Here is a 16907-nt window from a genome sequence, read left to right as displayed (position 1 = left end):
CAACAACAATTTAAACTGAGAATTCAACAATAACTGGACAACAGTGGCTAAATATCCAAGTCGTCAGATCATTTCAAAATCTCTAGCTCAATTGCAATAAAAAGCCAGACCAAAAGTAGCTGAATCTTTTCATTATAAAGATAGTTCAAAAAATCAAGAGTCAAGATTCGTAAATTTGCATTGAAAAAATCTCAAATGACAACCTATTTACTTATCAAACTAGTAACATTACTTAATCCATGCTACTTACAACCTGAAAAGAATTCTACTGTACAGTTTATCATACTATGCACATCAAATTTGCACCTTTGAACAAAACTAAGTTGCTATTAGTATGAATATTGATCTCATATTACAGTGAAGTTATAGCCAATGTTTTTTCATTAACATAATTACTGTACGGTACCAAGATATTCTAAGTTCATGATGAAGCAACTACTGAAATCGCAGGCACTGAACCAAAATAACTCATATATAGTCAAGTGGGGTAAAAAAAAATAGTGGGGTTATTGGGGTAAAAAAAAACACTTACCATCTCACATCTAAAATGAGTAGATATTCACTCAACTTTTTTAGTGTCTGTTTAAGTGGTCTTTGGAGATTACTTTGAGGGGTAGAGGAAAAAGATTGGATTTGACAAAGAAGAGCTATGTTAAATAGAGTAAATATGGCCTGCGAAGGGTGCAAAAAAAGGTTCGGAGGAGTTTATTAAAGGTTTTTGCTAAATTTTAGTGATAGGTAGTATGAATGTTTTAATGTTATATTGTGAGTACTATGTTGTGAGGCTACTAGATGCAACAAAGACTGGGGCCTCCAAATGTTTGTGTAAATTATTATTGAGGTGTTTTTTTTTACCCCAATAAAATTCGTTGATTTGGGGTAAAAAAAAACAGTGCACTTTATGGAATGTTTTGGCTTTGTATTGGTGTTATGTCAACTGCCAAGCAGTATATCACCAAAAAATACAAAAACAAACTTCTGGATGCATCAGTGCCAATGTATGCATGTGTTATGCACAATCAATTGATGTTTTCTGGAGTTGGGGGTCCGAGCTTAAGGTTAGTGTTGCGGGTTAGTCGATCAATAGCGCAGATTGAGAGTACAGAGTGATCCATTGATTGATAGAGCACAACACATACAATCATACATACACAAACTGTTGTTTTATTTCCTGTCTGTTGTTTTTTAGTTGTATGTTCATTCACAAACTGCTGGTTGATTTTTTAGGATTCACGATCCGCGAAATTTAATCGCCCACTTGCATGTTCAAACCAGAGCTGCAGATAAAATTCAGGATGGCGTGCATAAGTATACTAGACACAATTTTTTGTCTTGCTGCTGTTTTTATTACAGTAATGAGACTTTGCGATTTCAGAATGTGTATTTTAATAAAAAGTGCATACAAAAATTGTGGGCAAAATCGTTTACATCATCATCATGACCCATCCGGTCAGTTTCGAGTATGGGTTCAGCATCTCTCACAGTCCTTGATATATGAGTTACACAAAGCTTCTTTCCTCTGGTGGAGAATCATTTACATTACATATGAAATCAATAGCAAAACATATGAAATCAATATTATAATAATAAAGAAGAAGAAGCTGCTATACTAACAGGTGATTTTTTTTACCCCATGAAAATTTTTTTTTACCCCAAAGCTGGGGTAAAAAAAAATTCAGGTATTTTGGGAATAATTTCCAAACCAGTTAATGGATTTAAAAAATTTCATTGGGGGATGATAGACATACATGGTCTGCATATTGTGACCAACTTTAGTGGTCATACTTGATAAGCTAAAAAATCTAGGACAACCTTTCTGAAAAAAATTTTTTTTTACCCCACTTGACTATATAGGTAATAACTTCAAACTCAATCCTTGCCAGAAAATACAGACAACATCATCAAGTACTGTCTATATTGCCTGATATTTTAACTGCATGAATTGGATGCCAAAGCAACATAACACTTGCCTATATATTTTGATCATTGATTACTATAATATGTACTGACTGTACTGTGTCATATATGGTAAATAGCTGAGCATATCAACCCTAGGACTGGCAAAGACAAACAGCAGTTAATACAAAAAATAATTTTTATGTATATAAAAAACCTTTCAACTGTAGCCCACAAGTTCAGTTCACAAAAACATGAAATCAAACACTGGAAAATTCACAGATACTAAAACGAAGCTTACCATTCTCTACAAATTGTAACATACCAAATACAATAGTTTCCAAAATTGAAGATGGCACAGTTTACATTCATGGGAAAATCTTAATGTCTTTCATACAAAATATTACACTATAACAAATATCTTCTTCTTCTTTTATTGTCGCACTTGATTCCAAGCATTGACTGCCTCGTGTATGAAAAGTTTCCAGGATTCTCTGTTGTTTGCTTTGTGTATTAGGTGTATGTTGGTGTTAGTTTTGTCGGTTTGTTGGTTTAAGTATGTTAATCTTTGTCTGCCTTGGGCACGCTTCCCTTCAATTTTGCCTGTGAGAGAGAGATGTTCTAACTTTCCTTTTCGCAGTACGTGTCCTAAAAATTGAAGTTGTTTTTCTTTGATATTTTTTAGAAGATTGTTTGTTTGTTTGACTTGATTTAAAACAGTTTGGTTGCTTTTTCTGTCAGTCCAGGAAATCCTCTGCATTTTTCGGAATGCCCACATTTCAAACCCATTTATTCTTTTATTAATTGATTTGGTAATTGTCCAGGTTTCTGAATTATATTTAATAAATAAATATAACAAATATACAAAGTTTTTAAACTGTTAAGATGTTGAAAACTCATAGTAGCCTAAGATTGATTTGCCCAATAACTAGACATTTTTGCCCAAATATTTTTACAAATAAATACATCAATAGAATATAGATAATGAAGCAAAAAACCTCATAAGATTACCAGTACCCAGCAGGGTTTCAAAATTCCACCAATGAAGAAATGTAGTGTATATTAGGGTGAGGCTGGTGCCCCTCAAAAATTAAAAACTTGAGCTAGTCATTCGGCCCTTGGTATAGATGTTCTACAGCCTCTCTTTACTCACTATTTGAAAAAAAAGATGTGAAAAAGGACCATTTAAGGGTGCCAGTTTTGATTTGAAAATTTGAAAAAAATGGCGTTTTTGTTAAAAAAGCACATAAAGTGCGTTTCTAATTCAATCGAAAATTTGTTTTTGCCAAATCATCAGCAAAAAGGAACTTCATTGTCAATACTATTTTCACATTTTTATGTTGTTGAAAACACCCAAGGATAAAATAGGAATGATTTATAAAGTTAATTTGTGTCGTTTTCTTTGGTTAGAGAAAGAGATTTGGTTCCGCTCATGTTCCACAACTTGCAGCACATTTTGAAAGTTTTCTTCCTGCCTACATCCACTGATAAAATCACTTGTGAGTAACACTTCTTTCTGCACAATCGTTGGTAACCAGCAGAGATTTGATAACATCTTTGGCATTAAGAAAATTGATATCCGTTTTCCACAAGGAGACAGGCCTCAAAAACCCTGTGTTGTTCAACACTTCAAAAAAAAAACCAAGAGTCTTGTTCGAACCAATCCTTGTATGTAATTGAGTAGGGTCAGCTACTATTCGGTGACTCCGATTCAGTGAGTTCCTAACCTCTAACCCTAACCCTAAAACGGCAATGATAATTACGCTACGGTACCCGATAATTTTTAAAAAAAATGAAAAAATCCCTCGTTAAGGGATCGGACTCACCGAAACGGGCTATTCCGAATTGAGTAGGTGAAAGTGCAAATATCACAAACTGTAGTTTTCCAAACCCAGTACTGTACTGTATCTTTTTAGGGGTTTTAATGTTTTTTCAAAAGACAGCAATTTAGTAGCTATAGCTTGCTTGCCACTTTCATTTACTTTGTCACTGAACAAGATCACGGGGACAGATTCTGCTGTCAGATACCAAAGATGTTTTTAGAAGGCAAATAAAGCTGACCTCTGCAATTTCTTTATAAAGGAGGATTTTTTCAGAAGCTTGATGTCATTGTAAGCAGCATCAGCAGAGGAACCACATTCTATCCACCACTGAACATAAACAAACACAACAAATTTCACAAAACGTTGAATTTTCTGCATTTGTTTTTGGGGTACAAATAGTGACTCTTTGGAAGGGCAAGAATTTCTTCGGATAACAGTGGCATTTTAACAGCATAAATCAGTTTTGCCATTCATGTAGCTTCATGCACTAGGCTACCCCACAGCTCAAGAACCTGGACTTTTTGTGTACATCGGAGATGTCTGCTTGTAGGCAGAAGGCTGTGAGCTCAATCAACTCTTTGTAATCATCTCTTGGTGTTTTCTTGGAATGTAAGATAGCTTTCATCACTATGATCAGCTCTTCTTTGTATATTTCAAGTTCAAGGTGAGCATCTTTTATTTAGGAAAATGAAATTTTGTCTAAACTACTATACGACGACTTGTTGAAGTTTTCTTTGAATCCTTAAAATATCATAACATCAGGAGATTTTGATGATTCTATTTGCCGATTATTAAACACCCGGCCGACAATTAGCTCACCTGCGTGATGCCTGCATGCATGCCAGGAGTAACAATTTATTTAACTCATTTTGGATGGCAATACAGCCAGCTGTGACGTGGCCAGTATTGGAGCTGGTGGTGTCAAACACCATAGCTCCCACGAATGCTTTGCTGTTCCAATCATCAAGCAGCTTTTCTGTTGCAGTACCGATCAGTTCTCCCAGAGGCTCTGATGAGCTAGCAGGTAACTTAGGCGTTCCTAGTAGTTAACTCCACTAGGACCAGAAACAAGGACAGGCAGCAGCCATTCATCAATGACCTTTAAATTGAGGCTGGACATCAGCTCTCTATCCGATTGTAGGGATCCAGTTTCAAGTAACGGAGGTTGCCACTTTTCTTTAATGACACTGCAGTTTCTTTAGCTGTTTTGGTGCGATCCCAGTTCATGCGTATAATTAAGGTTCACCTTCGACACGTCTCCACCCATTGTTATAAATTTCCTTATCATTATGGAAGCGGCCACAGGGCTAATTTTGTCCCTCAAACAACACCCAACTATCGAAGGGTGTTTGAGAATATCATAGCGTACCCGAATCGTTGTGCCATCTTTAACGATGACACCTTTTGGAAGATGTTGGCAAAGTAGCTTCAGTTCCCGAGTCATTATCAGATGAAAAGTCTGCTCTTTCATCAAGTGTTGTGTCTATGAATGTATCTAACGTTTTCCTCTCTTCTTCCTTTTTAGCTAATTCTACAGAGTGCTGCTCTCGTTCCATTTTTCTTTTTCTTATTGTTACCATGTCTCGACCTGCAAATGTGGCAATCCTGTCTGTCATCATACTTTCTGAACATTTGACATCTTCTTCCTCCTTAAGCAACTTGAATATGTTTTTAATCCAAAACAGCATATTAAAACATTCTGAAAATTATTATTGCTGTATGGTGATCATGATCAGCGGCATTTATCTTTTGCAAATTTTTTAAATCTTTATCGTAAAAAATTAACCATTTTTTCCTCCATATCCTTTTGGGTACCAGTAATTGCGTTTATGTTTGCAAGTGAATATAATCTAACTATTTAATTAGCAACTTTTTTGGCAGCAAAGTTAGTGCTGGTGATTATTACGCTTTTATACAAACTGCTCTACTGATAAATATATCTCTTCAATGGTAAGTTTGGTCTATTACGCCACTGCACTGCATGCACCTCTGTACATAGTTCATAGTATCGCCATAGTACATAGATCCATGTTCTATGTTTCTGTAGGCTGAACTGAAATGAATTGAGAACCTACAACAAATTGTTGACTACATTAGCCTTGTATAATTATAGCGTATGTTGCTGCCTTGTTGTTCTGCTATGCTGATAGTAGGTAGCCTCGCTCCAAGTAATGCCTCCAATTCTCATGTATTACAAGCGGTGTGACCATTACCTCGCTTTGATCATATTCTTGGCCTGTTGAGTAGATCCAAAATTGATTAACATTGCTAAAATGGAAATTTCTTTAGATTTTGCTGTACGAAGCTGGAGGTTATGCAATTTATGCATAGCACACCACTGCAGGAATTTGAACACGAAACTGGCACCCCAAGGGGTCAACCAATTTTTCTGAAACTTTGCATTTTTCCTATTTATATGATGTAGAACATTTGTTGAAAGGGCCAGAAAAATTGGGAGTCATAGGGGCATCAGCCTCACCCTAGTGTATATATATCCTAATGATTATATTAGTAATAGCTTACCTCTGCTTGCTAATTGCATTATTTTACATTTTGCAGATATATACTGAATCGAAGCTTAACATTCTGCCCAAATTGCAATACACCAAATACAAAAGTTCCAAAACTGATGACACTACATTTAACATTTAAAGAAAAAATGTTAATGTATTTCATACAAAATGCAACACTATAAACAAATTCCTAAACTAGAAAGATTTTGAAAACTCATGGTAAGATTGATTTTTCCAATAACTGGACAGTTTTGCCCAAATATTTTTACAAATAAATACAGTAGTGGAATATAGAGAAAGAAGCAAAAAACCTCATAAGATTACCAGTAGGCTACCCAGCAAGGTTTCAAAATTCCACCAATGAAGAAATGTAGCGTATATCCTAATGAACATCGGTAATAAGCTTACCGGTACCTCTGCTTGCTAATTGCATTTTCTTACATTTTGCAGATATATACTGAATCGAAGCTTAACATTCTGCCCAAATAGCAATATACCAAATACAAAAGTTCCAAATTTGATGACACTACATTTAACATTTAAAGAAAAATGTTAATGTATTTCATACAAAATGCAACACTATAAACAAATTTCTAAACTAGAAAGATTTTGAAAACTCATGGTAAGATTAATTTTCTTAATAACTGGACATTTTTGCCCAACTACAATTTTAGAAATAACTAGTACATTAGTAAGACATAAAGTAAAAAGCAAAAGCCATTTAAGGTTATTAGTAGGCTACCTAGCAAGCTTACAAATCTCATCGTGAAGAAATACAGCCTACGTACATGCTGGTGAATATCAGTACTAATAAGCTTAACTTTGCTTGCCAATTATGTTCTTTTACACTTTACTTTTTGCAAGTGTTGAATTGAAACTTATCATTTTGCCCAAATTGCAATACGTACCACATGCAAAAATTTTCAAAATATATGAAAATGCACTTTACATAGGTGATTGGAAAATATTAATGTATATATCTCATAAATTATAACAATTACGTAAACTTTCTAAACTGGTAAAATGTCGAAACATCACGATAAGATTGATTTGCCCAAATAAGTGCAGATTTTTGCCCAAATTCGCGGCATTTTTTTTTCAGCGGGGGAGCGACCGCCCCCCCTGCCCCCCCATCTCCTACGGCTATGGGTTTGAAAGCAGAGGGCATGTAAAGTGTTGTGTGGCTATCCTCGTACAATTTACCTTGTGTCACCTCAGCAAAATGCACTTGCTGTTTGTTGGCTTATTTTATTCATCCTTAGTTTGAAGCGTTGATCACACAGCACAATTCATTGCATAGTTTCCTGTTCTACAGGTTGATTTCAGTTTGAAATGTTTAACGTTTTTGAATATGAAACGACCAAGGACAACATCCCTTTACAGCACGTAGTGACGTAAATGGTTTCCCTTCGAATTCTTCATAATCAATTAATCATAGCTATTTAATTTGAGCGTGACATTGCAATGTGATGGCCAATTTTGTATTCTTTGAAATTGCAATCGGATTGAAGTAACAGCATGTCATTGATATCTCAACTCTTTTCTTTTTTCGTGAGATACAATATGTTTTGCTGATGATATTAGAAATACCAAAAAACACAGCTTTTTTGCAACAAATGCACGTTTTCAAATAAAATTGTATCACTTTGGAGATGTGTGAAGATCGAAACAAAGCTTCATGATGTTTTTTTTTTAATGATAACAATATTTATATAGCGCTACATCTACCGTCAAACTATGCTCCTGGGCGCTGTACATGACAATGGTGATAATTAATGCGGTACTTTCAGTCATAATGTTCATTGAAATAGAACGTTTTCAAGCGAGCTTTGAATTCATTTAAATTTTCAGCTTCTTTTACACAAATAGGCAAACAATTCCAGCAACTGGCAGCAACAACTGGGAAGGTGCGATTTTCATATTGTGTCTTACATGAAGGGTTGCACTTAAGAGTAATTGATGTTGAGAACGCAAAGTTCTGGCAGGTTTATAATGAACAAGCAAAGTGTCCAGATAGTTCGGAGCAAAACCATGGAAAACTTTATAAATTAATAGACATATTTTGAAGCGAATACAATACAATACTGGAAGCCAATGCAGGGATTTTAGTATAGGAGTGATATGCTCACGTTTACGTGTTAAAGTATTTAGCCGAGCGTTATGTTTTTTTTTCTCAACTTACGCAAGGTAACGCTTTTCAACATGACTTTGGACTGCAAATGTGCACTGTGCGGATTTCATACATTTCAATGTTTGCTCATTTCATATCGTCATGTAAATTTTACAATATTTCAACCCTAGATATGTACACTTTTTATAGGTCCAGCTCAGGTTCCAATGGTGTCCCATGATGGTGCTATACCTCCTATTTATGTTCCTCCTGGTTACGTCTCGCAAGTGATCGAACAGAATGGCGTGCGCCGTGTCATCGTCTTACCTTGTCCAGGAGGTGTTGATGATCAATCCTCATTTATGGTTTCTCCATCTGTTCCTCAGCCCTATCCACAAATCCAGGTGCATGGCCTCCAACAAGCCCATATGCATCCAGGGATGTTACCTCAAAATGTGGGTGGTTTGTTTTTGCAAAGAAGTTTTTAATTTGTGCAATTCAACGACAGTTTGTAAATACGACATCGCTTGTGCAACTGTTACTGATTTAGAGTGAAAGCTTTTAAAGTCAATTTTCCGCAAGTTTTTTTTTTTTTTATCAGGTGGTACCCGGTTGTCGACCAGACGAAACCTTCCAACTCATTCCTCAGCCGATGTATGTTCCGGATGAAATGAGCTTATCTGGTAAGAGGAGTAACTGTTGTTTCAGCGTTTTACGTTGATTAATGCATGATGTGAGTTATCTTTTAGATAATGTGATGTCTAGTTATTGGCATCTCGATTGGAATGGCAACTAGATTGATGAGAACCTAGAGTCCTGGACAGACCAACGGCAGCCTGTGGTCATTGCTTCAAGTTTTGCTTTTTTGGAATAATACGTTTCAAAACGCTTACAGTGATTATGGCTGTGTCCGAGCACCTTCAAAAACTTGTTCTCACATTTTTCTATATTATTCCTTCAGCTCTGCAGAGATGCTACAGCAGCCTGGAATTCCAATTTCCCAGAATGGCACCAGTGCCCAGCAGCAGTCATAATTGCAGCAGTTCACATATGTACTGTCAGCCTTTGAGCCAATGCCAGTTTCCTTCTGACAGCCACTTGGACCTTGCCAGCTTAGAACCGGTCGATGTCAGCCTAGCCAGTCTAAACAGCGACTTCACAGCCCAACCAGCTCACCTCAAAGTGAGGTACTGCACGTTTAGACACTATGCAAGTACAGAGCCAAGTTCCCAGCCTTGTGTATACGGCACAGAAGGCATCAGTGAAGAGCCAAAGTTGCCATACAGACCATTTGAAAGTCAAAACAGTTTGCTTCCTATTCAAGAAAATATCGAGCGACCTTTCGCCAACTATGTCTGCACAAGCACGTGCGGTCAGTACTATCATTATTACTCAGTTACGTAAAAGTAAATCCTTGGTTCAAATTTATATACGTGGGACAGGTTCAGTTTCACTCACGAGCAAAATTTTACCTCTCGGGCTAAAATTTATGTAATTCAAAAGTCATCCATTTATTATATTCTTGTTTCATACCCTCAGGAATTACCCCAGACGACCTTATGTAAATAATTGATGGAGGTCTGCTCAATGTGTCGTTTGCGAGATTGTGGTACAAACCCAACTAGCAAAATCTGTCTTTTTACATTGAATCAGCGTCTGGAGACGTTGAATCAATGCAAAAAAACAGCTTTTGCTAGTTGGAAAACTGCGTGGCCTGCTGTTTGTATTTTGCAGCGGTATGAGGAATAGGTGATATCACATGCTGCACTTGAACTCGATTGAAACTAATTGCAATGTGCGAGGCGAGTTTTTATTTGTTGTGGCACTCGCCCAACAGTGACTAGCACTTCAAATCGATCGATAAATTGTATTCTCTTCAACGTTAAGAAATGATGACACAATGTAACGCATTGTGTACGTGGCAAGATATAGCTGTTGTGTTGATGAACCGCTTCCCGTTTTTGTTACTTATTACACAAAAGAAGTAGCCTACATACATTCGACGTGGCTAACTGAAACTGTGCTTTAAAGCTTTGGCAAGTTGCTGAAATACTTTGTTATCGCCTGGCGGGTCGTCAGGTGTCAGCTACTTTGTTGTGTCGTTGTATACCTGATCACTTCAAACGTTAGTAGTTTTGAGTAGCATGTTTTTGCTTGGTTAGCAGTTAAGTCATGTAGTTTGTCAGTGTTGTTTTGACCTTCAGAAGTCATGAGGAAATTAGTAATGTTCAAAAAGCAGAAGCGACAGCATTAACTCTTACACTCTCTCAACAAAGAGCCACGTTTTAATTTTTGTTGTGGTTTTCTGTTTTTATTTTCTTTTTTTAAGATTAAATCTTGAGAAGCAACTTAATGAAGGATTATTTGTTAAGGTTAAGATAGAGGAATTTTAGCTTGCTGTTTTACGTTATATGATATAAGTTATAATGCAATTATTAGTTGCTCTTTTTATTTGAGTCTGTTTAGTTATAATCATTTAAAAATGTTGCGGCGATAAAATTTACATGTAGCTTCACTTGTGTCAGTTGTGTGCTTCAGTTGGTAGATCACTAACACGTTTAAATTTTTAAATTCGCCCCGTAGTTGTAATAGACAGCGCTTCTTCCCTATAAATCAGACTTTCCTTTTTTACATTCAAACATGCAGGGAAAATATGCATAGACGTGTCTGTGTGCCGCGTGTTGAACAACGCTTCATTTGTGGCCTTTTATATATGTTTTTATTCTTGTTATCGCGACTGGATACTGAATAGTTTGAATGTTCTTTTAAATTACTCGATTTGTTTTTATGTCACTTGTTAGCGTGTTGATTTGATACAATTAACAGTAAAACCACAACAGTATAAACTGATTTGATACTTCACCATGCTCAGACCTTTTCCTTCTATTGTAGGAATTTCTTTCATAAGTTACGTTATGCTTGAAGTAGCTTTTGGCTACTTTACATTTAACGAAACTACATTGTGCTTTCCAGATTTATCAGATTCGTCACTAAGCTCTGTGCAGCAATGCTCCAGCTCTTCTGATATCCAGAACACTTCTTCTTCGCATCCGCATCATCCTGTTGCTCAAGAAACATTTTCCAACACGTTGCAGAGTCACCAAAACAAACCTCTGCCTTTATCCAAGGATTCTTCCACGCTGTTCTCATCTTCAATGAACTCTTCTCCTGCATCCTCTTCTTCATATGCTTCTTCTCCAGGAGGAAGTCCGAAACCACTGAAGAACTTAGCGCGATCCAACAAACACAAGTTCTCACACTCTCCAGGCCGATTAACAACAGAAGCATCTTCAATGTCATTGGATGCTTCAGGTCACGTCACAAATTCACCCAAACCGAGCTCCTCTTTTGACGAAACACCTGTTCTTACTTCGACTTCTGCTACAGACGATGGCCAGGCATCTCTTGATGAAAACGATGATCAGTCACCTCCAGGTACATTTTCATCGGTTTTGATTTTAATGTTTGTTCGTAATGCACAATCAGACTTTTTGTTGCAAGTTTTAATATTGTCACATCAAAGTGTAAAGTTGTAAAAGATTTTCATTTAATCATTTTTTATTACTAAAATACATGGAAAATCAGCAGAGCCCTATTGGCATATGCATTTCGCTGTAATTGTAGAGCATCATTAGTGCCTTATTCAAACTAGATAGAAACTAGATAGAAACTAGATAGATTTTCTTTTGTTAACCTTATCATTTGTGTTGCTTTTTGCATCTATATGTAAAGTTTCATATGAAATATGGTATTTATTGCATTAACCCTCCGTTAATGTGTGCAAAGTTTGAAGAAATCGGTGGATCCACAAGGACAGTTTTGAAGCTTTTGTGTTACCATGTAGTATTTTTTTTCCAGACACGCAAGCCTATCAAACCATATCAGAGCTGGTAGCAGCCATCAAGGCGCCGAAGGTAAAGAGTGGTTTTCTTTTCTGATACTTTAACGTTTCAGTAAAAAATCTTGATTTTGTCAAAATTTATGGTTCTGATAAAACTTTCCTTCAGCGGATTTTTATTGAACTATTCGACCAAAAGTGAGATGGAGGGACGACATTGACAAACAATACAATACAACCAATTGGTACCAACTAGCACATAATCATGTAAATTGGCATGAAAAGGGGAAGGCTTACGCTCTGCAGTGGGCTCTCACAGACTGAAAATGATGATGATGATTCGACCAACTACTAGAATTGGTATAATCTCATCAATCATCATTCATGCATTTAAGTTAGCATAAACTTAAAATGATTTTAAATATGGAAAAACATCAGTCACATCTATTGTGCTTTTACACAGTCTGTATTGTGCCGTGGGAAAATATTGCACAAGTACGGCGTTACGTTAATTTTAGTTTTTATATTTTCAGTTTGAGCTATGAGTGACTTCACACACCTTCAGTTGTCAGAGATACATTACTTTGCCATCCTACTAGCCGGAAAATTATTGGTTTAATTGAATACGATTTATATCGACACTTTTGTAATCAATTTTTTTATCGTGACACCGAAATCTCAAAAAAATCTCATTCTCAACATTTTTTGGGTAATAGCATTCTCGTAAGCAGCTTTTGGTAGTGTCACCAACACATCCCCCAAGGATAAGGACATATTGAATGTACAGGTACGAGATGTAACTCCTCGGTCGGCGAAGGTCGTTTGGGGTCAGTTGCCAGTCCAAAACGTTACCCCGGAGTTAAAGTTGAAAACAAGGGAGTTTTCAGTGTTTTACGATCTCGACTTTTCTCGTGGCAAGAAGGACGGTGGGAAATATCATTCCATATTCAAGTATGTAATTGTCTTTTCAACCTAAATCTCATGGATACCGTTTTGTAACAAGAACCTGGACATCATCCCGAATCGTCAGGGTTGTCAACAGTTAAGCTTTTCCTTATCGTGTTGCCTTTCATCGTTTTATTCCTTTTTTCAATAAGAAATGTTTTTTTTTATATAATTATGACTTTAGACAAATTATCGCCTAAACTGACATTGTAAAGCATAAATGATTTTTATAACATAAACATACGAAGCCAAGCATTAGGATTATGAATTTACTGCTGCAGTGACATGTTGCATAATAAATTGTATTTTTAATATTAGTCGCGTTGAACATGATTGCATGTCAATACTCACCTACAAAAACAACCATTCTCGAAACATCATTGATTTTTTTACAGCGGCAAAGAATGCAGATATTCCATCACTGACCTGCGTCCAGCGTCTGAGTACAGTGTCAGGTACTGTTACTAATATTTCTTCTTTTTTGGGGCTCGGATCGGTGCCACCCCTTCGCGTTAGAAAGTTTTCAGTGGCAACAATTAGAATTGATAATTTGTTTAAGTTGTACGGTACACTCCACTGACGTAAATACAACCCAAACCTTCGTAACGCAGAAGTAGTAGTTGAATTATCAATGTAAACAAGCAACTTTAGGCACAAGAGTGGACACTACGACAGTTGTGGTAGTGAAGCTGTTGATAGTAAGATTGCATATTGCTATGTCTGTTAAAAACAGTTGTTCGTACATATAGCTGTATTTTTGAACCCTTTAAGTTTACGACAAAAAAAATATACCTTTCTACTGTGAGCGCATGTTTTCAACCACACAAACTGTAAATTTGTTTAGAATCTATTCGACTTGCAACAAGGAGCGAGGTCCAGCATCGGGAATCACCTGTTTCAAAACTTTGAGTTGTCGCCCTGATACTCCAGCAGCTCCAAAGCTTCAGTCGAAAACCAAAAGCAACATAACGCTTAAATGGACGGTAAGATCATGTTTTTATTTTCTCTTTGTATGTTAAGATAAATTATTCCACACACTTTAACTTCTCAAGCTCGAGTTAAATTCAATGGGTCAATTTATCGAAATGTACGACCAAGCCAAAGTAATACTCTTCAAAAGTTTAAATGCTGCTTTTCAGCAGTCTGTTTTTGTGCAGAACCGATTTCGACAGCTACTTTTTCTCTTTTGAAACAGTAGTCCGTTTATCTATTTTAAGACCTTTTAATGAGAAGTTTTGGATGCAGTTTTGAAGTATACCACGATTCTTTAGTATTTTTGTATGTTTGCTGTCACTAATGCTAATTTTAAACACAGTTATAGCGATAAGTAGATTTTGTATCTGCTGTTAGCTAAGTGTCATCCAATGTTTAGCATGGCTTAATCAACATCATAATTATGATGTACATTTCATTCTTTCGTGTTGCAGCCAAAGTATTTGCTTTTATTTGACCCTGCACACGATTGTGTACCAAAGGTAGGGTCGCTAGACGTGTGGCTTCAAAGTCTGTTGTCGAGATTCATTTACGCGTTCTTCGAGCTCCATACCTAAACCTTCATCAGGCACATTTTGATTCCATTCAGCGAGCAATTAAATTTTTTTGTTTTTTAAAGTCATTTCTTAAGACCAAAATAATTTGTGCTTTGCTGACGCGTTGGGTGCAACTTCATTTTAATTTCAAACTGTCGTTTGCTCAAGTTTATACTTTCTGATATTGCACCGAAAAAATCTCACCAGGAAGTTCAGTCACTGCTAAAACTTAAAAGTCTGCAATCAATCAGGAAAACGCTGACTCACTTTACCTAACAGTAATCCCCCTTTTCAAGTATGCAAAATATTCGTTGTAGTGATACACTGATACAATGAACACTGATGTATGGTTGACGCAAAAACGTAGCATATTTCAAAGTTAACAAATTGATCGCTTAACTTGGGTTCGTGCATCATTTAAATCCATAATATTTGCTCGACAAAAGCATCAGCTCTTTGCTGTCACTTTTTGTATCAAAAAGAAACAAAAGTTCTCTCAATTTGCACGGTTCAATGAGCATGTTTTATCGTGTTTGCCACAACTATGCCAGTGAAATCCGAAATCGTTCAAATGACCATTTGCGTCTCTGTTCGTGGCATTTAAACTCCTTGTTTGTGGCAAGGTTTACACTTTACAGCAGGGGTCGGCAAACTTTCTGTACTACTGGGCCAAATCTACAAACTTCCGGTACCGTGCGGGCCGCATAAATTTCAACCGATAAACAATCGCCACATTATCCTTAAAATCATGGCGCACTTGCAACTCCTATTCCTGTGTCTATTGCACAATGAGACGTGTTTGTTGCCGTTTCATATTTATTATCAAACACGTATTAAAACGCAATGCATTGTTTTTATTTACTTATCATTTATCAATGTGAAGGATGATGTTGTTTCTGTGTCATGGCCAAGGTGTTTAAATCAACTGGCAACTTTGTTGATGATATTTGCAATACGTCATTCAAATCACGATCTGACGGCGAGTGCGAAGTTTATTCTTTGCGTAATTCATTTTTGAAAAGAGCTGCTCACAGCAGTATGTGCTTCCAAACATGCACATTACACGTTTTGCATTGTCATACAGATGAGGATAGGTGGATTTCTGGACATATTCTTTATAAAAGTTGGCAATTGGAACTGAATCGTATTTGGCCTTCAATATGTCGGATGATTGAAGTTCAATTATTTCCATTTTAATTTTGAGTAACGTCAGACCATAATTTTGAGAGATTTTGTAGCGTACATGAGAGTTACCGAGTAATGTCGGGACACATGTTAAAGGGCTTTTTGTTATGATATAAAATAAATTCATGCGTAGATAATGATGAAACTTTAGTTTATGCACTAAAAGTAAGATCGTTCGAGGGCCGCAAAAAGTTTGTCCGCGGGCCGCATTTGGCCCGCGGGCCGCAGTTTGCCGACCCCTGCTTTACAGTAATCATGTGATGCTACATTTCATTGGTTTATAAGTTACCTATGAGGTGTTTTAACGAATAGAATATTTTGTTAGCTTTTTCTGATTTTTGTATACCGCTAATTAAGTTTGTCTCTCATAGGACCCTTTAAAGGCTTCAACTTATTCTTATACGGAAGTAAATTTAAATTTGTCACTCAGTTGTCTGGAACATTTTTTTGCTTAACTGTTTCATAAAATTAAAATGCATCACTTACAGACGTCTTATATTGTTATTCGCTTTGAGGATGCGCATTGGCATGGTGCGCGAAACGTCAGTGAAGCAATAAACCAGCCTGTTTATCGTTGCTTTTGCTCTCACTTTCATCAGATGAACGTTGCAACTCGTACTACAAACGATAAATGTCCTGATGGACAGTGAACACTGAACACCCAAGCTTTTCAGTAATCCATAATAACAGTGATATGTGAAGTGTATCAGATAAACTGCGTCTTTATGTCACTCGGTTTTAAACCGGCGATAGAAGGTCGGACGGGCAAAGTATAAAACAACCCTCCCTCTCCCCTTCTTAGACTGTAGTATGCCAGAAGGATGATCATTATAATAATAATAATAAGGTTAGTTTTTATATAGCGCTGTATCCATCGCAGAATGCGTTGCTCCACAGCGCTTTACAAAGCAGACAGTGTCAATGCAGCCGTATAGAGGCGCAACTGAGTACATGAACTATTGCACCTGTTTGTCCTGTTTCACGGCACAAATTTTTACTCAGTTGACAAAATTAGACCTTTTTTGCATTGATTCAGACGTTGCTCCAATGTAAAAATGATCGATTTTA

At 36.6% G+C, this 16907-nt stretch overlaps 1 protein-coding gene across 1 annotated transcript in view; it reads left to right on the top strand.

Moving 5' to 3' along the window:
• LOC145788510 (fibronectin type-III domain-containing protein 3A-like) overlaps window positions 1–16907 on the top strand; it is a 45006-nt gene that overhangs the window by 14959 nt on the left and 13140 nt on the right. The window contains exons 3-9 of the mRNA XM_082600273.1: window positions 8553–8746; window positions 8944–9025; window positions 11316–11777; window positions 12201–12256; window positions 12968–13131; window positions 13521–13580; window positions 13970–14108. Coding sequence (XP_082456399.1) covers window positions 8553–8746; window positions 8944–9025; window positions 11316–11777; window positions 12201–12256; window positions 12968–13131; window positions 13521–13580; window positions 13970–14108 — 1157 coding nt within the window. The remainder of the gene's footprint in view (window positions 1–8552; window positions 8747–8943; window positions 9026–11315; window positions 11778–12200; window positions 12257–12967; window positions 13132–13520; window positions 13581–13969; window positions 14109–16907) is intronic.

This window comes from Aplidium turbinatum, chromosome 2, assembly GCF_918807975.1.
Source record: "Aplidium turbinatum chromosome 2, kaAplTurb1.1, whole genome shotgun sequence".
Lineage (NCBI taxonomy): Eukaryota > Metazoa > Chordata > Ascidiacea > Aplousobranchia > Polyclinidae > Aplidium > Aplidium turbinatum.
This window is presented reverse-complemented; position numbering and strand designations above follow the sequence as displayed.